This window comes from Cibotium barometz, chromosome 33 (genome assembly GCF_041138505.1).
Source record: "Cibotium barometz isolate CiBa-2024 chromosome 33, ASM4113850v1, whole genome shotgun sequence".
In the NCBI taxonomy this organism is placed as follows: domain Eukaryota; kingdom Viridiplantae; phylum Streptophyta; class Polypodiopsida; order Cyatheales; family Cibotiaceae; genus Cibotium; species Cibotium barometz.
This window is the reverse complement of record NC_141078.1, coordinates 47361478-47388519: the sequence shown is the minus strand read 5'-3', so window position 1 is coordinate 47388519 and position 27042 is coordinate 47361478. Positions and strand designations below refer to the sequence as shown.

The 27042-nt window shown below is 46.2% G+C and overlaps 1 protein-coding gene across 1 annotated transcript in view; it reads right to left on the bottom strand.

The window, feature by feature from the left end:
• SRD2 (snRNA activating complex family protein) overlaps positions 1-27042 on the bottom strand; it is a 117358-nt gene that overhangs the window by 84114 nt on the left and 6202 nt on the right. The window contains exons 3-5 of the mRNA XM_086773348.1: positions 6503-6569; positions 5660-5872; positions 3263-3351 (exon numbers count right to left, since the gene is read on the bottom strand). Coding sequence (XP_086629474.1) covers positions 3263-3351; positions 5660-5872; positions 6503-6569 — 369 coding nt within the window. The remainder of the gene's footprint in view (positions 1-3262; positions 3352-5659; positions 5873-6502; positions 6570-27042) is intronic.

Below are 27042 nucleotides of genomic sequence, written 5' to 3'. Positions count from 1 at the left end.
CAGAGGATTTACTGTTGCTTTGTGGATTTCCGCAAAGCTTTTGATATTGTACCCCGAGCCCACCTCCTACACCGTCTACAAGAGATCAGAGTCCCATCTGACATGGTTTGGAGCATCATCGCCCTCTATGAGTCCGTCACCGGACGAGTGAGAGCCCCAGGAGGTACATCACAAGAGATTTCCAGCACTATTGGGGTGAAACCGGGCTGCCCTCTATCACCCACTCTTTTCGGCCTCTACATTGATGAGATCTCGAGCTTCATTGATGGATTAGGCGGGGCTGGTCCCACATTGGCAGGGCTTTAGATGACATTGTCCTCCTCTCAGACTCAGCCGAAGGGCTTTAGAGACAGTTGGATGCCTTACATGACTTTTGCACTTAACAGGACCTCTCTGTTAACCTTGGTAAAACCAAGGTAATGGTCTTCGATACCTCTCACCCCTTCACATCTAGATTGAGCTTCACATATAGAGGGGATCCTGTGGAGATTGTCTCATCCTATGTCTACCTTGGTGTCACTTTCAATGGCCCACGCTTTACCATGGTTCCCGCGGCACATGCCAAAGTGACGCGGGGATATGCATCCTTGAGCTTACTTGAACGGCAGTGCTTCCAGGCACATTTCCAGGAGCCCAGGACGAAGGGCTGGCTTTTTGACACACTCGTCACACCAACCTTGATGTATGGAGCAGCCTTCTGGGGGCCAGATTTATCCGATGAGGATTGGCAACGAGTTGAGAAGCCCCAGGTCATGATGTTCTCCCGTATGATCCGAAGTAAACCATGAGTCCCACACCAGATTATCTAGGCAGAGTTTGCTCCAGCCCCAATGGTAGTGAATGCACTCTTCCAGACAGTCACATACCTCCATCACATCAATCACATGGATCCCCACAGGTACCCGAGGCTTGCCCTGGAGTCCTCCAGACAGCTAGCACTTGAGGGCCACTCTCGAGTATGGTATGCACTAGTTTCCACTTGGTTCTTAGTATACGGGCTCTGCATGGACCACCTACCCACTCTTCAGTACAGTTTGGACTCTCCTTTTCTCCGACAGAAACGAGGATACCAACCGGGTTATCCGGTTAGATCTTCTCAGCCTCTACACACATTGCACATGGATCACACCTCCGGAGCTCCCCACGAAGATGCACTTCTACAGATCACTTCCTCACACTCACTGCAGATGGATTTATCCAACAACCGGGCTGCTTGAGTGTTCACATGTCCCATGCCATGCGGATTGCGATTGGCCAGATACGGGTTTCATCCCACCGCCCCTCAGAGTGGAGACAGGCGGAGTTGAACGCATCTTCAGAGCCGGGAAGCTCATACGAAGACCCAGAGAGGAGAGGATCTGCCGACTATGCCACACAGAGGTTGAGACGGAGGAGCATTACATATGCTGCTGCCTAGTATACTATGAGATCTGCAAGAGGTTTCACTGTCTATTTCGTGAGGGATTCGGTCCACTCTCGAGGATCATGGACTTCCAGGACCAACATTGCTTGGGCCTCTTCCTACTTGAGCTCCGCAGACACAAGGACACCTTCTTGAGAGAGCCTCGGCCCCAGCCACCCCACCCCCTCCCTCGCCAGCCAACCATCACTAGTTTCTTCTGGACCCGGAGGACACCGACATAGTGGATCTTGTGGATCCTCCACGAGCTGCTCTGGACCTACCTCGCCCAAGAGGAGTTACCTCGGACCGAGCCTTTGCACTCCAACGTGCCCGACGCCCTCGTCCCCCCCGTTGGCCACGATCACCTCATCAGCTCCAGATCCAAGACATGCTCCACCGCCATCCAGCTACCTTTCCACGTGACATAGCTGAGGGAGACTTCTCGGCCATAATCATTAGCCCCATGCTTGATATTTTGGAGAGTGGTATACCATCTACTCAGAGCTGATGTTGCTCTCATGTTTCTATGTTCTTAGTATTCCATGATGAGTTTCCATGGACAGTTTTGTATCACCCCAGTGAGATAGCTATGTTTATGTTTTCTTTTTATTTTATTTTCCATTCCATGATGAGATATGCCATGGACATTATTGTATCACTTTGGTCTCATAGGCCCATTGAGTCTTTAGTAGACGCTTAATATATCTTTCTTTCTTTCTTTCTTTATTTCTCTCTCTCCCCTTATCATTCTTGCATCAAGAGTTTCCTTTTTTTTTTTCCGTACACACCCGGGATCCACTCAAGTGGGTGGAGCCGATTTCCCCTTCCAACAATTAGCCAATTAGCATGGTCGGGCAAGGGCCACGTACCATGGGGCAAGAGCCACGAATTAGGCATCCCCCATGACCACTGCGATGAGTCGAGCGGCGCTGGAACAGCGGAGGGGTCTCGTATGGATCCTCCTATCTCGGGTGATCCACCACCCGAGGAGAAGGAGTCACTCGAGTGTTCAAGGGGCAAGAGCCCGAGCAACCAAACACATCAAGTGAGCATAGGTGTCCCTTTATAACATGAGAGAGCCTAGTGGGACTTGAACTCATAACCTAGAGGTTACAAGTCACAAGCTTTGACCACTACACTAACTCAGTTGGGACTGCATCAAGAGTTCCTATGCAGTGCTTAAGCCTGAAAGAAGACTTCCAGAGCTTCTGCATGTGACAACATCCCTAGCGTGAGGCATTTTGATGATAAAATGAGAAATGGGGAAGCATGCCAAAAAAGCCCCAATTTCAAAATCTGATTTTTCCCCAAAAATCAAATAAAGTAGTCAAAAATAGAGCGTACCAACCTCAAAAACAGGTTGCACAAATCCCAACAAGATTGGGGAGGGCAGATTTGGTAAAATGAGAAATGGGGAAACATAGCATCCCTGGCGCAAGGCATTTTGATGATAAAATGAGAAATGGGTAACCCAATTTTAAAATCTGATTTTTTCCCACAAATCAACTAAAGTAATAAAAAATTGAGCGTACCAACCTCAAAAAACAGGTTGCACAAATCCCAACAAGATTGGGGAAGGCAAATTTGGTAAAGAAATCACGTCAACCAGCCTGCAAGAGGAAAACAGCACTGGGCAGGCTCTTCTGTAGGTGCGCTTTTATTTGGGGACCTAAGTTTTTCCCAAAGTGGTGAAAAAACAATGTATAAATACAGTATGGACTCTGCACTAATTTCAAGTCACATATCACAACTTATTACAAGTTCAACGAATTAGTCAGATCCTTGGAGAGCACCTTAGAGTTCCCTGATAGAAAGCATGAGACAGTTCTTGGAAGATAAATAAAGGGAAAGATTGTGCACCTTAGAGACCGCAAACAGCAATTTGTCTTGGCATTTTCCCGTTCCATCTTTAGCCTTGCGTATAGAGACTCCTCCAGCAACGCTTCACCCTGGATAGAATGGCACAGACGTCATCAACATTGCCCAACCCAACATGGCTCAATCAGCACACATCTGCTGTATCAATGTTCCCCAAAACTGCATTCCTTTCAAGGAAAAAATTGACAATTTTCCTTCAAATGCTTTGCAAGCCAGACAGTGGACCATTTTTGGTTGCAAAAAACACTTACAGCAAGGCATTTATATTCAAAACCAAACTTTCAACCATTTTATAATGAATCAGTAATTTACATGTGTAATTGACAGCATCCGAAATTTTACTCTCTTCATGCTCAAACACCAGAGGAGCTACATGAGCAGCTGGAACTGTCAAGGCTTGCTCTGAAAAGAAGATCTTTGGGCAATAATCTTCCACGCTTCCCAGGAGACCATGCAGAGATATCTCTTCCCATACAGAAATAAGCCCATGAAGAATCTGACCCATGCAATTACTTGAGAGTAGTCTTTTTTACCATGGGACAAGGCTCGAGCGCCCAACTCAAGTAGGGCTATGAATCTCTAGCCAAAATTAAGAAGCAATAATTATGAGCCCATTCCCAAAAACAAGATTCAACTTTCTAACTCCTCTGCAACCAGTAATGGAGGGGCTGATCTAGAACTGATATGTCTGAAGCCTGCTGCGGACATGAGAGGTTGGAGATTCATACATTGAGGGAACTGCCTCCTGAAACTCATATTTGAATTGTTCATACTCAGCCCCTTCACAGATTTTGCAGATATTTTAACCCTGGCATTGGAAATGCAACCCCTGGAGTACAAGTTTATGGCTACCTTTACTCCATGTTACTGGAGCAAAGCTATTAGAGTGCATCCCCAGACTCCAGTTCATTTATTGAAGGGAAAAAAAATGTTCCACGCTTCCCAGGAAGCCATGCAGAGATATCTCTTCCCATACAGAAATAAGCCCATGAAGAATCTGACCCATGCAATTACTTGAGTAGTCTTTTCTTACCATGGGACAAAGCTTGAATGCCCAACTCTAGTAGGGTTATGAATCTCTGGCCAAAATTAAGCAGCAATAATTATAAGCCCATTCCCAAAAACAAAATTCTACTTTCTACCTCCTCTGCAACCAACAGCCATTAATGGAGGGGCTGATCTAGAACTGATTTGTGTGAAGCCTGCTGCCTGACGTCAGCGATCGGAGACTGGGACATTAAGGGAACTGCCTCCTGAAACTCATCTTGGCCCTGTTCATCCTCAGCCCCTTCGCAGATTTCGGAAATATTTTGACCCTCGCCTTGCAAATGTAAACCCTAGAGTACAGGTTTATGGCTATCTTTACTCCATGTTATTTGAGTAAAACTATGAGAGTGCATCCCCAGATTCAAGGTTCATTTATTAGAGGGGGAAAAATTGTCTCTAGATCTGGTAGTAGTCCAGCCCACAGCAGAGGGGTTATGTATATGACAAGAGCTGGCATGGCACAGGCCCTACTTACACACACTCCCAATAGCTGATTTGAGAAATGCGAAGAATCCATCCATCCTTCCACCATAAGCTGATAAAGGATTCGGAAAGACTGCACTACAGACATCTAATGGGACAGTTGCAAGAATCGTCACACCAGTAACATATGAAGGCATGACAGCAGGGAAGAAGATGACAATGACATGTCCAGCATGCTATGAGACTCAACCCTTCCATCACCATCCCATTAATTTTTTTTAAGTGAAAATATTACCTGCAATCAATAGCATGAGACACTCAATCAAGGGGACACCTTACTAGTGTCATCTCATCACAATATAATTCTATAATCTCTACCTCACCATGTTCTCATTTCACCAATAGCAGATTATTATCATTTAGCACACAAGGATGATATGCTAACATTTGAACATTTGCCTACAGGCCACTGTCACACCGTGTCCCATAACGCACTTAGGGGGCTGATAGTTTTTAGGGGTGTGGGCCAAGTAAGAATGGTACTTCATGCGGTTAGTGTCTTGGTTCAATTGATGTGCTAAGTAAGATTGACTGCTTAAGTGCAAGCCACTAGATGCAGAGGAAAACAAGCAGCGTGACCAGTACATGCCTTTACTTTGGAAAATATCGTATCTCATGTAAGTGAAAAAGGCTACATGAACAAGTCTAGAATTTGATTTGACATAAAATTTCTTAGTAAGTATTTGATTCCACCTATACCCAAATTTTAAAAGAATAGCAGTAACCATCCAGTTTAATAGCACTTTACTCTGGCTAACACTGTTTGTAAATCACTCTGTAATTAGCACTTGAAGATTGCTTCCACCCTGCCAGAAAAAAAAAATGAAGGTTCTTAAAGACACAACTTACCTTTCCCCATGCAGCAGCTCGCACGATCCGATCAAAAGGTCTTCCCCTCTTCCTTTTCATCAGTATTTTTGTTCTCTCCAATAAGACATTATTTTCTTCTGAGACATCCACGCCTTCACAGGTGCTATCAATAGAGCCATGCCCAAGACCTGAAGAGCTGCCTTCTTGTCCTTCAATTTCAGGACCACACCCAGTAGCTTCGCTAATTTTTTCCTGGAAAGGCGACCCACATCCTGTGTTGGGACGAATTTCATTTTGAAAACTGTAGGGCACAAATTTTTTTTTAAAAAGACCCAAAAAGACTTTATTCTAGGAACATTGTTAATGCGCACATGTGCAAAAAGTCTAGATTTAAGATGTGTGGCCATGGTTGAATGTATACTTGCAAATGTATGGCCATGGTTGAATATGTTAAAGAAAGACACCAATCAGTCAAAGTGAGGGTCAACGTATGTGTTTTTATGAATGTATATGTGAGCATGATATATGTATGTATGCATGCACACACATACACACACAAGTATCACATACATAAATATGCAAATACATACACACACGTGTACATGTATGCAAATACATACACATACATACACACACATGTACATGTATGCATGCATACATACATCTATATAGGCAGTCTTTTGCTTTAGATCCATCTCCACCTCCAACAAGGAAAAGGAGCACAATACACGCACATATCTAAAAGTAGAAAAGTTTTATGCTTCATCATATCTTACAAGCACACGGGTAAGAATGCAAAAAAGAATTGCCCTGATCCTTCGACAGCTGTTCTGACAATTCTGGACAAAAAGTGTGTAGAGAGGAAACATCAGCAAAACACACCTGTACAATTTTCTTCAAAGCGTGATTTACAAGCTCCTCCTCTGAAACTATCTTCAAATCATCCACCCTGGAAGCAATTTTGACCATGATGATCAGAAACATTAGAGGAAGTACCATAACACAACATCAAAAGGTCTCCCACCAAAATGGACCACCTATCAAGCAAATAAGTGAGCTCTTCACAAAAGAGTGGCTCAAAATAAAATGCATACACAGTGCAAAAAAAAAAAAGCAAATGAAGATGCAATTGGTCACCATGTAACTCAAAATTACAGTTTGATTTAACTCAGCTTTAATTCAAGTTTTGACTTTCCCTTGAGCCAGGGGCTATGATTCCACTCCCCACGGGCCAAGCAAGTCAAACCTAGCATCCCATACCACCAGAGGCTCTCCTAAGGGACCTTTCGCAAGAACGCCTGTGAACCACATGTCCATGGCCGAAGTCCGGCATAGGCACAGATGGTAAACTAGGCAGTGCTTGTATTTTGCAGATTATCTTGTGCAGTGATGTATCTTTCAATTGTTTTCTGCATTGTGGCTTTTATTTTTAAGTGTTGACACACGTATTGTTCACAAGACGGTGCCCAAGGACGTCCACACCAAGCCGGTGTACTTTCAGTGGTATCAGAGCATTGTTCTTTCCCTCTTAGTAAGGAAACAGTCGTCGGGCATTGGGCTTCGAGTGAACAGCCGTCATACACTATGGACAGCCATGCACAAATTGGGCAAGGACCTACTTCACATGCGATGCCTTGGGTAATAGGCATATGCACATAGGTTATGTGGAGGAGGAAACACATGTGGGACAGCATCTGAGAGCCAACAGAGGACGCATGAAGATGACCCAAATGTGTTGAAGGCATGTGTCGAAGGCCTGTGTTGAAGGCCGAGATGGAACGTCAAAGAGGCAGTTGAATGCCAAGGGGAACAGTTGAAGATGTTTCATGTGAACCCGCTCTATGATTGCACATACTATGGACTCTATGGCCAAGGAATTGGGTGTGAATCTTCGTGAGGCAGCTCTCAACTACCTTATGCGCACTCGGGATTTGGTGAAGGGCCAAACATGTGAACTTTGTGTCAAAGAACCCCCACGTGTGGAGATAGATAATACTTAGTCTCGTAGGATAAAGTCTTATGTGCACAAGGACGAGGCTTCAGTGACTTCCAAGCAAGTCTCCACCTAGCATGCGTCAAGAAAGGAAAGATATGTACATGGCAAAGAGAGTGGCAAACAGGATGAAAATGTATATGTGATGTTTTATTCCCGTGGGGAAATTGTTAGCTGCCTAATGGCTAGAGAAGAGGCCTGTCAAGGGCTGAAAATTATGCATAATGTGGGAAGACCCAAAGTTGATCGTGTTTCACCCGTTACTCATGCCCCGAGAGGGATAGCTGAGTATTCAATATATTCTTATAGTACAAAAAGGTAGTACAGATCCTGCAGCCATGGGTTGCTTTCATGAAAGGAGTGTAACCTATTCTATGCCTAAATCTATGATCTAGTCCTGGCTAGACTGAATAGTCTAAATGACGAGCAACTAGTGCCTTCTATAGGCTTGGAAATGGACTAATGGACTGGCCGACTGCTGGTCGGCCAGGTCCAGGACAATATTCTATGTAATATGCTGCAGCCGACAGGTCTTCCTTCCAGCGCTAGCTGACAACCCTCCTTGTCCACCACCAGTTAAATCCCTTGCCAAAGCAGCAACCTATGCTCCGAAGTCTCATTCTGATCTGTCCTTATCTTGTTGCCTCTTCAGGATTAGCCAGTGCATGTCTTGCACATGACATTCCCCTCTGCTAAACTTGATGATGGGATTCCAATCTGTGTTCTTGGATGACTGTCATCATCCCATTCTCTGTTCTCGGAGTCCCCCAGTCATCCTTCCCTCTAGCAACCTTTCCACTAAACACCCGGCCCAGTCTCCAAATCCACTCTAACTCTCATGAAGATCTATGCATCTGTTCCATCCCATTCCCTTTCCATTCTTGCCCTGTCCCTAAACACTGTCTCTAGTCATCTTTCCTAAGTATTGAGTTTGGCACTCACTCCACCCCTTGGAGGATCAACCTCCCCTGGAACCGTTGCCTGAAAGCCTTTCCTAGTGTGCCCCAAGTGGCACCCGACTCATAGGACTGCCATTCCCCTAGGCCAACCAACCTCCTGAGAATTCTTCCATGTCTTGTGTTCCTTTCCTTGGACCTCGTACCTGTTCACTTTCCTGTGCCTTGGACCTGTGCACCTTCATCTCGGACTGAATCAGTGTTTAGCCTTGTTGAGCTTGATGCTCTGATACCAATGTTACACGCAGAAGCTCTGGGAGTCTTCTTTCAGCCCTAAACACATCCTGGAACATGCTGATGCAAAACACATGAAGGGAGAGAAGAGAAAGAGAGATAGCTGAGTATTCAATACATTCTTATAGTACAAAAAGGTAGTTCAGATCGTGCAGCCATGGGCTGCCTTCATGAAAAGGTGTGTAACCTATTCTATGCCTAAATCTATGATTCAGTCCTGGCTGGACTGAAAAGTCTAAATGATGAGCAACTTGTGCCTTTTACAGGCTTGGGAATGAACTAATAGACTGGCTGACTGCTGGTCAGCCAGGTCCAAGACAATATTCTATGTAATATGCTGCAGCCAACAGGTCTTCCTTCCTTCCAGCGCTCACCGACAGCCCTCCTTGTCCACCACCAGTTAAATCCCTTGCCAAAGCAGCAACCTATGCTCCAAAGTCTGGTTCTGATCTGTCTTTATCTTGTTGCCTCTTCAAGATTAGCCTGGGATTAGCCAGTGCATGTCTTGCACATGACAGTTGCATAGGGCACATGCCTCGGTGCCACATGTTTCTCGCCGTAGTCATGTGCATGCACGTACTGCTCTCCCATTGGATAAGGGGCAGAGGAAGATAGATGAGGTGGGTCACCATGCCAAGAGGCTTAAAGAATTCCAAGGCAGGTGATAAATCTGTAAAGTTTGAAATGATTACGATGCGAGTAAGACAATGGCTTTCATAGCCCACTTTGATTGCAAGAAAGGGATCTAGGGATAGAGATGAAGATTGCACTCATGAGGTAGATCCACCCATCATACGGAGCACCACCTAGATCCACTCATCATAGGGAGTCCCACTAATCATTGGGAGTAGCACCTAGACATGGGAGGTCTGCAATGACAATCATGAAAGCTTGGGCCATAAGCTCCGAGAAGATAAAGTGTATAATGATCCAAAAGTACGAAAAGTCTGGTAAGGTATCCAAGTACATAGGCCATGTGCCTTTTATAGTCCCAGGGCCACATGTGCCCTAATTCCACATGCATAAAGCTACCCTAAGCCCCATGTGCCTAGGCCCATGCCGGCTAACCAAGGGCACTTTTTCCCTTTGGGTTTTTCCCCTTGGAGGTTTGGTGTGAAGGACACCTTGTATTATGATATTATGGAGTTAACCTTCTAGCTCCATACAACCTGCTCTTTGCATCTCTCATCATCTTGTGTGTGCCTTCTTGTGAGTGTGTTGCTGCTGCTGTGCCTAACTCTAATTGTAGCATGCAAGAGGTTGATCGTCATAACACGCAACAAAGCTTTCTTTGTACCCGTGAGTTTGTGCGATTCCGCTTAGAGAGAGAGAGTAGAAGAGAGAAAGAAAGCAGATAAGAGTCGACACAATATTGGGTCCCAATTTACCCACTGAAACCCCCCCCCCCCCTTTCTCTTGCAAGCAGGTGTATTTTTGCTTATATTAATCTTTGGAGAACTTACAATGAGTATGAAGGATGCCTCAAGACTGCCAAATACAAGGACGATATAGACCCAACGCAGGCTGATCCAGATGTTGTCCAAGCTCCTTTGAATGGCACTTCAATGACCACTATGCAACCCCAAAAATGAGGGATGCACATATGCTGGCTGAATGCTGAAGATGCCCTTAGTGGAGCCCTGGGAATGCTTGGAACTGATCCTGTCTTGCTGATTTATGCTGAATACCTGAATGGATTTAATGGGGGACTGAAGCGCATGTATTTATATGATCCTAGGCTGCTGGGGTTGGCCAGCAGATGTTGTCGGCCAATAGCACTTGGACCAAAAAAATAGCATTAAAAGCTAATAAATCTGCTGCACTTAGCAAAAGATGCTATCAATAAAGCTGCCCGACTGGCTGTCCCCCGACTGCAGGCTGATGCACTTTCTGATGTTGGCCGACTGCATGAGGCCAATCCTTGTGCTGGTCGAATGGAGCCTGGTAGCATTAAATGCTACCCAACTGCAGGAAGGGCTTTATGTGGGCTGCCGACTGGCTGCCCAGGCCCACCTAATGGCCTGGATGTTGCCCCATTGGACTGGCCATGCCATGGCCTGGCCCAAAGCCTACCTATATGCTCTCCTAATGCAACCTAATCCTAAGGCTGACACTATATGCACTATCTGAGACATTCTCCAAGTGGGTTAAGAGGACTCACACTTGACTGACCTCTAAGGCCTAGAGACTGACCTACGTAGCTCATGCCTGACTGTCCCTGGTCTAGGGCTCACAATGGGGCCACAGCATACGACAAAATTTTCCAAAAAAGGTAATTCCCAATGATGAATGGTGCACTGATGTAGAGCCAGTGTGTCACATAGCACTCTAGTGCACGGTGCATGTGACATTCCCTCCTACTTAGCTTGGCGGTAAGTTCATTGCTTCCAAGTAGTCCACCAGGTGCTGGGGATACTCGGGGAAGAACTCTTCGCTGAGCCATACTGCTTTATGGGTACCTCTGTCTTGAAACTTTGTGTAGAATTGTCTCTGTCTTCGACCAGATCCATGCTTCCACCTGTGGAGGAGAATCTGTTCAAGCTCAATAACTTCGGCTTCGTCTACCACATCCAGTTGTTGCTCATCTGTAATATCTTGCAAAGCTGGACCAATATAGGGCTTCAACCAAGAAATATCTTGCAAAGCTGGACCAATACAGGGCTTCAACCAATATAGGGCTTCAACCAAGAAACATGGAAAAGATTATGCATAGTCCAACTATCAGGAAGCTTAAGCTTCATAGAGACATCATCAATCTTTTTAAAGATAGGAAAGGGTCCGAAGCTGCGAAAGGATAATTTTGGATAATGTTTGCCCACTTGTTTTAGTCATTGCTTCATAATTCACAGATATACCCAATCCCCTTCTTTAAAGGGGACATCTCTTCTTGATTTGTTGGCTTGCCTAGTGTATACTTCCTGTGCTTTGGCAAGGCACTCTTTGACACACTCAACTGAACCGGTCCACAATGGTCATGCACTATGTGTTCCGAGATCCAAATGCAACCAGAAGAGGTCCAACAAAGTCCATACTGATACCCTGGAAAGGACCCTCTAGAACTAGCAAAGGTTGAAGTACCCTTCCCTGCTTCGTATGAGGTACCTTCACTCTCTGGCATATTTGACATGCTTGGACTTACTGATAGACATCCCGTCTCATCTTTGGCCAATAGAAAGATCACCTGTTTCGTATGAGGTACCTTCACTTTCTGGCATATTTGACATGCTTGGACATACTAATAGACATCCCGTCTCATCTTTGGCCAATAGAAGGATTGCTCAAGTTTCTCCAGTGTACTGTTGATACCACAATGCCCTCCAACAAGAGAATCATGCGCATCATGGAGAAGTGTCTGCCACTTTTCCCAAAGAATGCACAGCCGGTTCTTGTAAAATAACCAGCCATCATGAATGGTGTAGTGACCTGGTTCTGACTGATGGGCCAATCTAAATTGACTCCCGAATCCCAAAGAATCCTCGTATTGTGCCTTCATACTGTCGAGATCTTTTCCCTGTATTTCAAGCACAATGGACTCCTACAAATTTTGAATTGTGCCTTTTCGACTAAGAGCATCGGCGACGGGGTTATTTGAGCCAGGAATGTATACAATCATACCTCCAAATTGTTGGAAGATCTGACTGCAGCTGGCTTGTCTGTCACTCCATTGATGGTCTATAACCATTTCAGTGCCTAGTGATACGTCTTAACGATAAACTCTCTCCCGTAAAAGGAACTGTTTCCAATGTTTAAGAGCTATCATCACCCCCAATAACTCCTTGCATAATTCTTTTCTGCATCATTTAATTTCCGAATGTAATAAGCCACTGGGCACCCTTCCTGCTGGAGGACAACTCCTATGGCTAAATTGTTGGCATCCGTGTTTACCTCGAAAGGATCATCCCATGAAGCCAATTTGAGAACCAGAGATTCCAAGGCCACTTTTTTCATTGCATGAAATGCTTGGAGTGCTTTGCCTGTAACGGACACTTTTTGATGACACATCTACACGCCCTTGAGCAGATCGGTGAGAGAAGCTACAAGGTCGCAAAATTTGTCCATATGGATATTGTATGTTTGGCAGAGACCCACAAAAGAGCGGATCTCTTGCGCATTCTAGGAAACATCCCATTCGAGAATCGCCCTTACCTTTTCAAGGTCTAGGCTAATCCCGTCCCAACTGATGACATATCCCAGATAATGGATTTCTTCTTCCCCAAATTCGCTCTTTTTCCCATCGATGTAGAGCGCATTGTCTCACAAAAGTTGCAAGACCTTTTCGACATTCTACACATGCTGCTCTGCAGCGGCAAAAAAAATGAGTATATCATCTAAAAAGATGAACACGCACTTTCCTATGAGCTCCACAAATACCTGAGACATCATCGTCATAGGTGCATTGGTGAGACCGAATGGCATGGGTGCATACTCCCTAAACCACTAAACGCTGAGAATCGTATCACACCCCAAAAGGAATGAGACAATGAAGTCTCGCTAAAGATATTCTGGTTGGAGATATCCACTAGTAATGCCTCCTTGGCCTTATCCTCAGGAGTTTTCTTAGGTGCACCTTCTTACCTCATGAAGTGCTCTCGAAGTCTTTCTTATTGTCTTTGCTATTTTGAGCCTCCTCCCCCCCCCCCCCCCGAGATGATGATTATTGGGTTGTGGATGATGGTTGTTGGGGTTTGGAGCTAGTCCATGGTTGCTTGGGCTTACCTCCATACTTTATAAGAGTAAGTGAGCACAGGTGACCCATTTTGGGAGAGTGTGTAAAACTCATCCTCAAGGTTCGTCATGTACTGTAGAGGGAGAAACCTTCTCTTCAGGTCAAACACAAAGGTGTCCCATACATACTGTGGAGTCCCTACATGTAGACTCGACCAACGCTGCCACCAAGTGACCGCCTCGCCTAAAAGGTGAGGTGCCGCTAGGTGGACTCAATCTTGTGGATCTGAAAGCTTAGCCAAAAGAAAATATGCGACAAATTGAGGAATGGATTGTAAAAATGCAGCATGATCACACTTACCATCATACTTACTGAAGTTCGGTTGAGCTAGTAAGACGGTGGTGGTTGGGGTGACGGAGGAACTTGCGCCTTGGTTCGCCAGTGTAGGGAGAATAGACAAAACATTCACTTGCATACCGGCTATCACCTGCTGATTTTGGAGTTGCATAGCCTCACGATGAAGCCTTTCGCCGGTAGCTTGGTCTGCATGCTTTCGGTCTTCTTCCTCCCTGGATTTAACCTGTGTCCAGTCACAGGGAAAAAGTGCCCGTGAGTAAGCTGGGTTCACACTTGAACTAGCCGGGAGTACCAACAAACCCCCCTCAAGTGAATGGTGTGAACGGGTAGCAGCAGGGTGATAAAGCTGTGAATGCTGCCCTGCACTATGCTCCACAGTAAGACTGAACTGCAGTGCCAATGGAAAAAGCAAGCACTATATGACGGGAAAAAGGAGAATCCCCAATGTCATAGTGCGAATGCTAGAGCACAGTAGTACATAAATGCATCACCAGAAATGCATGGCAAAGATCATGTGGACATCAACTGCATCAAATCAAGAGGCATCGCATAATACCCCCCTGAAGGCAAGTACCAAAGGCCAAGCTGAACTGCATGTAATCCACATCAATGCTATGTAACTGCACCAGTCATAAGCATAAGAAGAGGTAGCAGATATACGCATGTGTAAAGGCAACAGGATCCAGAAGTCATGCCTGTGAGACATGCAATGTAAGCTGCATAAGTGAAACTCATCAATGGAGGATCCGATGAGGAAAAATCAGCAATGGGAAAAGCTGAAAATGGGGAGAAAAAGTGGGGGCTAGAGGCGGGTATCAGCCAATGCTATGAGAGGATAGGTAAACTCTCAGCGATGTCATGATCAGTGGCATGTATGGCAAATGTAAAGATGCATAATCCCACAATGAAGAATATACATGTGACATGTCAAAACCATGAGAGCAAGCCAACACTGGCCAAGTGAGTAAAAGGCACTCCCAGTAAACATCACATGTGAGAAAGTGACAATGTCAACACTGTAGAAACAATCCCGCTGCAAGGGAAAACAGCATAAAAGGCATCTCCAGTAGACATCACATAAGAGAAAGCGTCTAGCATAGACCAGCATAAGGGTCAACAAGCATAAGTGACCGTGAGGCATCACCAACTACATGTGGGCAAGTAGAATCCCCCCCCTGAAATGCATCTGCCAGACAATGCATACCATGGAGTACAGACTATAAAGCATAGTCATCAAAAGCAATGGCATCAGAAGACATCTCTACAAGCAATGAAGATGTAAGTGTCAAGGCTGACACGTGTAGCCAAATTGGCCTGATCTGCACCTATGGAAGAAGATGCCAGCTTCTTCTGTTTTTCACTCTCAATACGCTTCCTGCATTCCTCTATGGTATGTGCCCTGTTTTCCTGCAATAGTTACAGCGCTTTTTCTTTTCAAGCTTGTCCTCTGTCTTGGGAGGATTCGATGGGCTAGGTTTAGGCCCAGATCTATTCCCACGAAAAGGAGCAGTCATTGCTGACTCAATAGACATCATGTTGTTCCTGTTGGAACGAGATTGCTCTTCACTCAGCAAGAGAGTCACACGGTTGTCAAAAGTGACCACATTAGGTGCATTGCCAGCCAACAAAAGCAAAGTGGTGCCAAATGTCTGATAAGAGTCAGGCAAGTTGCGCAAAACTGTCTGAACAAGATAGCTATCTGTCAAAACCTCATCAATGTTAATGAGCTGCTCTCGTAGGTCCTTCACATGCGTAAGGTACTGATCGATAGAGTCACCTTCAAGCATGCGGTCAGTCTCAAGCTTGCCCCGAAGGTAAGCTACACGAGCCTCATTGCAACCTGAATACAACGCCGCCAAGGTATCCCAAGCACCCTTTGCAGTGGTGCAAGATCGAATGTGCGGAATGATATGCCTGCGCGAGAGAGCAATCAATGCATGGGCCTGAGCATCCCTAGCATCCCAAGTACGTTGCTGCTAAGTAGGAGGAAGACGAGGAGGTGGACCTGCAGGAGGATGAGCGGGAATCACTTCACCTTCCACTGGAGCAGGTGCAAGAGGACGCTCCTCAGTGCCATCCACATACAACCATACATTTTTGGCAACCAAAACATGACGCATCATATAAGCCCACATAGGGTAGTTGTCCCCATTGAGCTTGTCCTCTTGAGATAGCATTCCAAAGAGGTCATTATTACTGTTGGCCATGATAGGACAGCAAATCTGTCACAAGTCACCACAAGTATGCAATGTCCAGCAAAACCGTAAGAATGCGGGAGATAAATAGCAGGATAACCAATGGACTGAAAGGGAACTCCTTCACTAGGAGAAATACATATGCATGTCCCAAATCTGCAAGTGTACTGCACGATGATGCAAATCTGTCAAAGTGTCCACCATGGCATACATATACTGCAGCAAACCACAAATGTATACATGTGCCGTGAAAAACACAATCAGCTGACACCTGTAAGAGCTGCAAGTGCTCAAATCCTGTCAGATCAAATGTAAATTGGTCGAATGCTCCAAAAATGGGCTCAATGTAGAAAAGCCCTAATTTTTAGGCAACCAATTCGATCACAACTGAACCGGATCTACACCTGTAAATCTGCTAATGCGATTGTCACCTATACCAAGTGCTGCAATGCCCAAAAATTGGAGGAAATGCCCCAATGCCAACCAGATGTGCCTGCAATACCCAAAAAATTGGGGGAAATGCTCCAATGCCAACCAAATGTGCCTGCAATACCCAAAAATTTGGGGGAAATGCTCCAATGCCAACCAAATGTGCCTGTAATACCCAAAATTGCCTGCAAATAGTGCCAATTTCTGCAAAATCGAGTCAATTTCTGCAAAATAGTGCCAATTTCTAGTGCAATTATGCACCAATTCTGCTGAAATCAATGCCAATGTTGCAATTACAGGCTCAATGGTGAAAAGCCCCAATTTTTAATAGGCAAAATGTGCAATTTTCAGGTCAAAAAATTGCAAATCCCTCAAACCTTGCCAATTTTGGATAGATCTGAAGGTGAATCTGAAGTTGCTTTGGGCAGTGCAGAGCAGCTACACAGGTACAATCGTACGGTACACGTATAGGTGCAGGTACAATCGTACGACGGTACAGGGAGGTTGCACGAGGCACAGTACAGGGCGGTGACGGCGGCGCAGGCGGCAGCTGCGCGTGAGGGCGACGGCAGAGGCGGCGGTGCTTAAGGCGATAGGCGCAAGCGGCAGCGGCGGCAGGTACGGGCGCAGACGGCGGTGGCACTGGGCAAATGACGGGCGGCACAGATCTGAGGGCGACGATGGCAGATCTAAAGGCGACGACCCCAGATCTGGGAGTTGTGAAGCCGGCGGCGCACAGATCTGGCAGCTACAGTCGACGGCAGCGCACGCAATTACGACCGGCAGAGGCGGCGACGACGGCGACGGCGGCGGTACAGGTCAACGTCGTAGATGTGACAGGCGGCGAACGGCGACGACGACTGTGGTACAGGTGGTGCTCCGCACAGGTACGGTCGGCGTACGGACAGAGCGACAACGGCGTGCAGAGGCGGCTAAGGGCGGCGGCAGGGTGGCTGCAGGACGGCTGAAGGCTAAACCCTAACCCTAACCCTAATGCAGCAAAACCCTAATGCCCTGATGTGTGCAATAGGCTCAAGCTCTGACGGGCAGCAAGGGGCAAACCCTAATGCTAACCCTAGCCAAGCTTTGATACCAATGTTGGGTAGGAGGGAAGCTAGCCTGCACACACACACACACACACACAACCTCAAGCACAGAGAAACGTGAGAGTGCTGGAAAAGATGTACTCAATAAGGATATAAAATGAAAGTACAAGTGAGTACTAAAAGACCTAGGGCAAAGTGCCCAACACACATAAGTGTGTTCACACGGGGAAAAAACCTGTGTCCAATCACAAGGAAAAAGTGCCCGTGAGTAAGCTGGGTTCACACCTGAACTAGTCGGGAGTGGACATGACCAACAAGGTTTCCACAATCCACAGAGGGCCAGTCGAGTTGCTTAACTGCTCCCTAAATCTGGTCGACTTCCTCTATTGCTTTCTCTTTTGGCTGGTTGTGCTGATTTACAGCAGATTTCAGCAATACTCTTAAGGGTTTCCTTGAGATGGAGCAGATACAGGTTGTGCCCGGCTTCAACACAGCTTCAAGGGGAGCAAAACGATTGGCCTAAGTGCTGTATTGGGCCTGTTTTGAGCTGCTGAATTGCACAATCATGTGGACAGCCGTGAAACTAAGGAACAGTTGGTGACTATGTAAGCCCAGGTTGGTGACCAAGGGTTTGGTTTCATGGGACAGCAATTGGTGACTGCTTTGGCCCTGGTTGGTGACCGAGAGTTGGATTTATCTGGCAGCAGGTGGTGACTGCTTTGACCTTCGTTGGTGGCCAAGGAATTGTTTTCTCTATTGGGCAGTTGGTGACTTCTCTGGCCTGGTTGGTGACCAAGGATTTGTTTTCTCTATTGGTGACCGAGAGCTTGAATTGTTTGTTTTCCACAAATTTGGATAAATCTAGTATTGGCTGAGGAGTGGAACTCCCGGCACCAGCATCTTGTATAAGAGAACACTCTATTGGTAATAAAGATACCTCGGGGGGCGCAGGCGCGGGGGGGGGGGGGGGGGGGGGGATGTTGGGGCTGACCCAATATCATCCCCTAGTGCTGTGTCATGTGCAAGATTATCTTTTGTGGTTGCAAGATGTGTATGTGATTTATGATGTCTGTGGGGGCTGTACTGCATATACAAATCTTGTTGATGTAAAGTCTAAGTTGGAGGCCTTGAGGCGCCAAGTTAGATGATACCATTGCAATGGAGATCTTTGAGAAAGGATCCAGATGTGCAAGAAGTCTTTGAGTACAAAAAGGAAAATTTCTCCAGATGATGCAGCCTTTGAGACCATGGCAGCAAAGAGATCCTCGTGAATCGGGCAAGTTTTATATAAGAGGACAAAGGGATGTATCCGAGGACTCCAGTGGAAGAAAGGTTTCTCGCTCGGAAGCACATGCAAATTCTGATGATTTAGAAGAGACAATATCTCATCCTCATCATATTGCCACACACCGAAAGAATTCTCTTCATGCTAATTCCACGTGATCTACGAGTGCTGCTCGAGATAGTGGAAAGAGAGGTCGACACGAGTCCCCTATGGCTAAAACTGATGGGCATGGCAGATCTCATTCAAAGAAGAAAGCCAAAGAGTTTAAGTCAGGGGATAAGGACATCAAATTTGAGAACTTCTTTGTGAAGCTGGAAGTTTCAAAGCTCTTGCTTTTATTCAGCAGTTTGAGATAGCTTTTTGCAATGAAGACTTCTCAAAGAATTCTAAACTAAGACATGTGGGTATGCATCTAAGAGATACAGCTAGTGATTGGTGGATGGCCAAACTCTTGGACCATAGTGCTGCCCGCACATGGGCTGAATTCAAAACTCAGTTTTATGATCAATTCTTACCACCAAACTTGCTGAAAATGTGCGCAAAGAATGGGATTGGCTAAAACAGGAAGAAGAGGAGTCAGTGCAGACGTTCGAAGTTTTCTAGGATTATGCTCGTATTACCAATGCTTCATTAAGCACTTTGCTAAAATTGCTTCACCATTACATGATCTTACCAAGAAAAAGACAATTTTTCAGTGTGGTAATGTAAAAAAGAAGGCTTTTCATGGCTTAAAACAAGCCATCATGTCTAGACCGGTTTTGATTGTGCCAGATTTACACAAATCATTCTCCACTGAATGTGATGCTTCTGGAGATTGTATTGGTGCCGTATTAAACCAAGAAGGACATGGTGTTGCACACGAAAGCCGTTGATTGCAACATGTGAAACTTCACTTGCAGGTTTATGAGAGAGAGCTTCTAGCCGTCATTCATGCTCTCACGATGTGGAAGCATTATTTGTTGGGAGCTGAATTTAGCGTTAAGACAGATCATCAAAGTCTTCGGTACTTTCTTACTCAAACGAAGTTGTCTGAGAAGCATATGAGATGGACAAATTTCCTTTCTGTGTTTCATTTTCAGATTCTACACATTCCCAGAAAGAAAAATATGTTGCTAATGCGCTTTCCCAAAGGCCTCAAGTTCATGCCATTACTATCGCCATCATCAAGACCTCTCAGATATGCGAGATGCCCATCACACAGATGATGATTTTCAACATATATGGACTGATTTACAGCAAGGTAATTCAGTCCCAAATTATTCCATACGTGATGGGTATTTGATGATACACAACCGCCTTTGTGTGCATAAAAACTTAAGGCAAAAAGTGTTGGAAGAATGCCATGTACCACCTTATGCAGGACATAGTGGCATTCTTGCCACTACACAGGCTTTGGAGAAGTATTTCTTTTGGCCTCAGTTGTGTAAAGAAACTGATGATTATGTTCGCCAATGTTTGGTTTGCCAGAAGGTCAAATTTGACAGGCATAAGACTCCACGGTTGCTTCAACCGTTGCCGATTCCGAATCAGCCTTGGAAAAGTATCACCATGGATTTTATCATATCATCTACAGACAGATGACAGAGTGAAATTGCAAATTCGGCATTGCTTGATTTGCTAAAATCTTATGTTTCTGATTGCAAATCAGACTGAGAGAAGTATTTACGACTTGTTGAGTTTGCCTACAACAATACAAAGCATACTTCTACAGGTAAGGCACCCTTTGAAATTGTGTATGGTAAAGTAGTTTTGCCTCCTATACTACGCACCAAGGATGAAATATTTGCAACAGATGAGTATGTTAGGGATCTAGATACTACCTTCTCAAAGGTCAAGACAACCACACAGAGATCCTAAAGCATAAGAAAGCTGCAGATAAACATCGGAAAGCGTTGCAGCTCTAGGTGGGTGATTGGGTTTTATTGAAATTCCAAAAAGCTCGCCTCTGCAAGAAGACAAGCAAAGAGAAAATGTATCCCAAGCTATCATGCAAGTATTATGGACCATTTCAGATCTTGGAGAAGATCAATGAGGTAGCTTTTCAAATGGGGCGGATACATAATGCCTTTCATGTCAGTCTCTTGAAACCATATGTTGGTACAGATCCTTTGGCACTGGTACTGGACGACCAACCGGAGATTGATGAATTGGAAGAAATCTTGCAACCTGTGCAAATTATCTACCACAAGGAATGAAAAGTGTCTCGTGGGTAGCTTGTTCGTAGATATCTAGTTAAATTCAAAAACTACCCAGCACTCGATGCGAAGTCAGTTGATGAAGAATACTTTAAGGACTACTTGAATCTCCTTACAGCATATATGGACACATTTCAGTTGAGGACAACTCATTAGAAGCCGAGGGGGATATCACAATCCTCCAGAGATCTGTGCCATGCGCAAGGAATTTCCTAGAGCATGATGGATTCACTCATGTAAGAGTGAATGGATGGATGTGAGGTGAATAGAAGTGATGAGATGTGAATGGATGGATGTGAGGTGAATAGAGGTGATGCGCAAGGGTTAGTGACCCTAGTGTCTCCATAAACTCATGAAAGAGTTGGTGACTCTGTTTAGTGAGTATGTTACCTCATGGAAGGGTTGGTGATCTTGGTGAGTTAGCTGGGCTCATGTAACGGCAATGGCTCTAGTGAGTACAGCATTTGGATCCACCATGTGTGGTGCGCATGGTCACGATAGTTTTTGTGTACAAGATGGCAAGTTGGGAGATTTAATCCAAATCATCACGCACAATTATTTGCCTGAGAAGTGCACTTGCATGTGTGACTTGTTTTGTTTGCCTAGACATTGCATCGTATTTTGCCTGTGAATGTCCACGGGCACCGAGGACGCCTGGACACCCCGTGGACGCGCGTGTGCACACCTGTTTGGGACTAAGGCGGTCAATTTTATGTCCTGTCACCAATTGGCCGACCATTTGGTCCATCTCCAGATTTGTGTCTCGTTCACTTGAGGCCAGGCCGGTGTCTCATGTGAAGGGGCCAGTATTTTGCATAACATGGACAGGAGCCAGACAAGTGCCACCCGTGTGTCAGCAAGATGGTGTCGTATGGACGGGAGCCAGACTGGTGCCACCCGTGTATGACCTGGACTGTGTTCTATCCATGGGATTGTCACGCCATGGAAGAGCCAGTATTTGTGCCGTGTCTTGCCTATGGGACTGTCACTCCATAGGGAGGCTCATGCCTGGATCTGTGTCTTACCTATGGGACTGTCACTCCATAGGAAGACCGGGATTTATACTTTCTGTCGTGCCATCATCGTGCCCGACACGAATGTCTAGTACTTGTTCCATGAACGGGAGATATGTCCATGATACTGTTTGCACATACATTCATGTTTTGCATGCCTGGAACTGTTTTCGTGTGACTTGTATTCTTGTGTTTGCCTGTTTAACGTGCCACTTACTGAGCGGGGACGCCTGCCAGTGAGTCGTGAAGTTTGCTCTGTCTTCTAACGAGTTTTGTTGCGTGTGAATAGGTGGTCATTTGTTTATTTTATGGAATTATTTCTAACCTTTGTTTTTATAAGGTTGCAGGTTCACACTCATTAATGAGTGGGCGGTCTCCCCAATATCTCATGGTGCCCTTTTCTAGGGTGGGCACCCATTATGGGCACCCACTCTTGGACCATGGTGGGGAGGGGAGCCCTCCCTTAACCGTATGTGGGTGGTGGTGGGTGCATGGTCACCTAACCACCCCCCCCCCCCCCCGAAGCCTTCAACTGGCCGCCCCCCATGCAAAGGGTGAGTTGGCCAGCTGTACGTAGTCGGCCACCTTTGCCCGCAAGCGACCCTCTCCACTTTTGCGTGCAGGCGACCTTCCCTTCGCTTGCCCACGGGCGGCTGTGCACAAGTCATTCTTCTATTGCCCGCAGGCGACTGCAACGAGACAACTACAACCCGACGACTCGTCCTTACTCTTGCCCGCAGCAGGCGGCTGTGCCCAGGCGCCAACCATCTCTCTTGCCTTGCAGGCAGCTGCACACAGGTCTTCTCTCTCTTGCCCGCAGGCGGCTGTACTCACAAGCGACCTTCTCTCCTGCTTGCGCACAGGCAGACTACACAACAGGCGACTCTAGCTCCCCATACTATCGAGCAGCTGCTAGCAATCCATCCTCTATCCCTCAAGCTGGCAGCAACAGCAGTAATAGAGACTTCTCCTTTCATACGTGGGTGCCTAGTGCTACTGAAGGCCATATTCATTGTTTTACTTTGTGTAAATCTTACAAGGGATATTCACTGCTGCTAACACCCGTTCGGTGTCGGGTAGTCCAAGCTTCTGGAGAACCACGGTCCATGGGTGCCGAGATCGGGAGAGCCAGGCGTTAGTACAGGACCGCCTGTTTGTGCGTGGTCCTGGAACACCAGTGGGGCGCTCTCTACGGATTCCAGTGAAGACACGAGACCATAGAGACTAGACTTCTTCAAGTGGATCGCTCTTCCTCGAACGTCTACTTCAAGTCTCTTGTTTGGTAACTGTATTCATTTCAATTGTTCATGGACATCATCTGGTTCATTGAACCCATGGAGCATTGTATCACTTAAATACTCCCAATAATATATTATATATTGAGGGGGGGGGGGGGTCGGCCCATTCCGGCCCCAGTGCTGGTGTCCATTGATCATCATTTCATTTCAGTTTTTCAGTTGTTATTGAGTTTTCCATTTAATTGTGATATTTAAGTTGTGCTATTACGCGTGTGGGTGTCCAACGGAGTCTTCTCCCACTTGACGGGATCAGTTTCATTGGTATCAGAGCACGGTTATTTCCCTCTTCTTAGTGGGGAAACGAACCTGTGTATTGGACACCCGGCTGCTAGCACACTTAACACAATGGACAGCCAAGGCAACCCTTTGGAAGTGCCTAATTCGAGGGGCCCATCAAGTGCCTCGCGTGGTTCTCTGATGCTTTGCAGGGAAGGCACAAGCCCCTTGAGAGGGTGAATGATAGTGATTCGAGGGGACAACCGTCTCGTGGAAAGACAGTTATGCAAGAAGAGGAGCCTAATGCAATGAGGGCTGAATTGGAGCATATGAGAAAGCTTTTGCAGGCAAAAGAGCAAGAGCTGAAATTCTTGCATGAAGATCCCCATGTGCAAAGTGCCATTGAAGCAAGGAAAGCCGATGCAATGGTGGGCATGACTTTTGAGTCCATGGCACGAGAAGTGAGCAAGAAGCCAAGGGAGTTGGCACTTTCCTACCTCCTCCGCAAAGGTGACATCAAAGAGGGGGAAGATGGAGAGCTGAAATTCAGAAATCCACCTCGCTTGAAGCATGGAGATCCCGCATCTCAAAGGTTGAGGTCATTTATGCAAAGGGAAGAGGTGACAGCCACCTCTCGTCATGCATCTTCTCCACAAGGCACAAAGGGTGACAGATATATGTATGCTAGTGCTCATGGAGGGCATGATGGTCACATGTATTCAAGGCATGTATCCCATGGAGGGGGTGACAGGTCTGCAACTAGAAGAGCTTTGCCTACTGAGTTGTCTCATGGAGATGCGTTGCCTTATGCAAGAAGGTCACATGCATCTGATTTTCAGGTTCGTGGAGCACATGCCACCGTGCTTCATGAAACTTCCATGATGGCCCATGGAGCCCATGCAGATAGGGCTGCCCCGTCGGATAAGGGGAAAAGAAAAAGAGAGGACCATGAGCCTCATGCCAGAAAGCTCAAGGAATTCAAAGCAGGTGACAAGTCCGTTAAGTTCGATGTTTTTCATGGAGAGCATAATGCTTCCAAGGTGTTAGCATTCATGGCACAGTTTGATATTGCTTTTAGTGATGAGGACTTCACTGAGAAGTCTAAAGTACGCCATGCTAGCATGTTCTTGAAGGAGACAGCCGCTCATTGGTGGATCACTGAAAAGACCACCAAAGACCCCATTTGCACTTGGAAAGAGTTTAAGGACAGATTTTATGCCCAGTTCTTGCCACCTAATGAGGAGCAAACTCTCACCCAAAAGTGGGATAGACTTGAGCAACAAAGAGATACTGAAAGTGTGCAGCAGTATGCCAATAAGTTTTGGAAAGTGTTGCTTGAGGTAACTCCCTTTATGCCAATCACTGAGGATGAAAGAAAGAGGACGTTTCGCTCCGGATTGCAACCAGCTTATCGTTCGGGCATTGAATTGCACCCGAAACACACTTTGCAACAGCTTATAGCCTCTGCTCTTGCCACGGAGCAATTGGTGCTCAAAATTAAGCAAGATCAAGGGGGTTCAAAGAGCAAAGATAAGGCTGTCCCAAATCTGCAAAAAGGTTTCGGGAGATCCAAAAGGGAGGTAACGCTGAAAATACCTCATCTAAAGATCATGGGCCAAAGAAGAACAAATTTGGCTTGACCCCCGAGCAAAGGGAGCAATATGCCAAGGAGGGGAAATGTTTCTCTTGTGGCAGCAAAGAGCACATGTTTCGACAATGCCCTGACCACAAACCAAAGCATGAGGACAAGCAAACCAAGGCAAATGTGCATGCAGTTCCCGATGTGCAGGGAAACACAAAACATGATGGAAAAGAGCGGATGGTATGCAAAGCATGGGGTCAAATCAAGGATCAGCCCGCCTTATTTATGTTTGATGATTGTGCAACAGATAACTTCATCTCTATTCAGATGGCGTGACTTGGATGTAGCCTTTGCTCAGGTACGGACAGCCATTGCAAGGTCACAAGATAAGCATAAAATGGCTGCTGACAAGCATAGCAAGGCACAAGCAAGTCAAAGAAGGTGATTGGGTTTTGCTAAAATTTGAGAAAGCTAGGCTTCGGAAGAGGCCAGGACGAGAAGGATCATATCTTAAGCTTTCTCCTCGCTATTATGGACCCTTCAAGGTGATTCAAAAGATCAATGAATTGTCATACAAGCTTGCTTTACCTAGTCATTGGAAGATTCACAATGCATTTCATGTGAATCTTTTGCGGAAATATGTCGGGCCAGATCCTGACGAGCCTCACAGAAGACCCGCCAGAGATTGATGAGCTTGAGGAGATCCTCCAGCCAGAACAGATTGTCTTTCACAAGGAGAGAAGGCTACCTGCAGGAAAGCTTTCCAGGAGATACCTTGTGAAGTTCAAGAATTATTTGCCCATTGATGCAAAGTGGGTAAATAAGGATTATTTCATTGACTACCCACAATTGTTGCAGGCATATCTTGAGGCTTTTCAGTTGAGGACAACTCTTTAGAAGCCCGGGGGGATATCACCAATTGGCCGACCATTTGGTCCATCTCCAGATTTGTGTCTCGTTCACTTGAGGCCAAGCCGGTGTCTCATGTGAAGGGGCCACTATTTTGCATAACATGGACGGGAGCCAGACTGGTGCCACCCGTGTATGACCTAGACTGTGTTCTATCCATGGGATTGTCACGCCATGGAAGAGCCAGTATTTGTGCCGTGTCTTGCCTATGGGACTGTCACTCCATAGGGAGGCTCGTGCCTGGATCTGTGTCTTACCTATGGGACTGTCACTCAATAAGAAGACCCGGATTTATACTTTCTGTCGTGCCATCATCGTGCCCGACACGAATGTCTAGTACTATGGGACTGTCACTCCATAGGGAGGCTCGTGCCTGGATCTGTGTCTTACCTATGGGACTGTCACTCCATAGGAAGACCGGGATTTATACTTTCTGTCGTGCCATCATCGTGCCCGACACGAATGTCTAGTACTTGTTCCATGAACGGGAGATATGTCCATGATACTGTTTGCACATACATTCATGTTTTGCATGCCTGGAACTGTTTTCGTGTGACTTGTATTCTTGTGTTTGCCTGTTTGACGTCTCACTTACTAAGCGGAGACACCTGCCAGTGAGTCGTGAAGTTTGCTCTGTCTTCTAACGAGTTTTGTTGCGTGTGAATAGGTGGTCATTTGTTTATTTTATGGCATTATTTCTAACCTTTGTTTTTATAAGGTTGCAGGTTCACACTCATTAATGAGTGGGCGGCCTCCCCCTGCCCTTTTCTAGGGTGGGCACCCATTATGGGCACCCACTCTTGGACCATGGTGGGGAGGGCTCCTGGGTGGTGGTGGGTGCATGGTCACCTAACCACCCCCCCCTGAAGCCTTCAACTGGCCGCCCCCCATGCAAAGGGTGAGTCGGCCAGCTGTACTTAGTCGGCCACCTTTGCCCGCAAGCGACCCTCTCCACTTTTGCGTGGAGGCGACCTTGCCCACAGGCGGCTGCGCACAAGTCATTCTTCTATTGCCCGCAGGCGACTGCAACGAGACGACTGCAACCCGA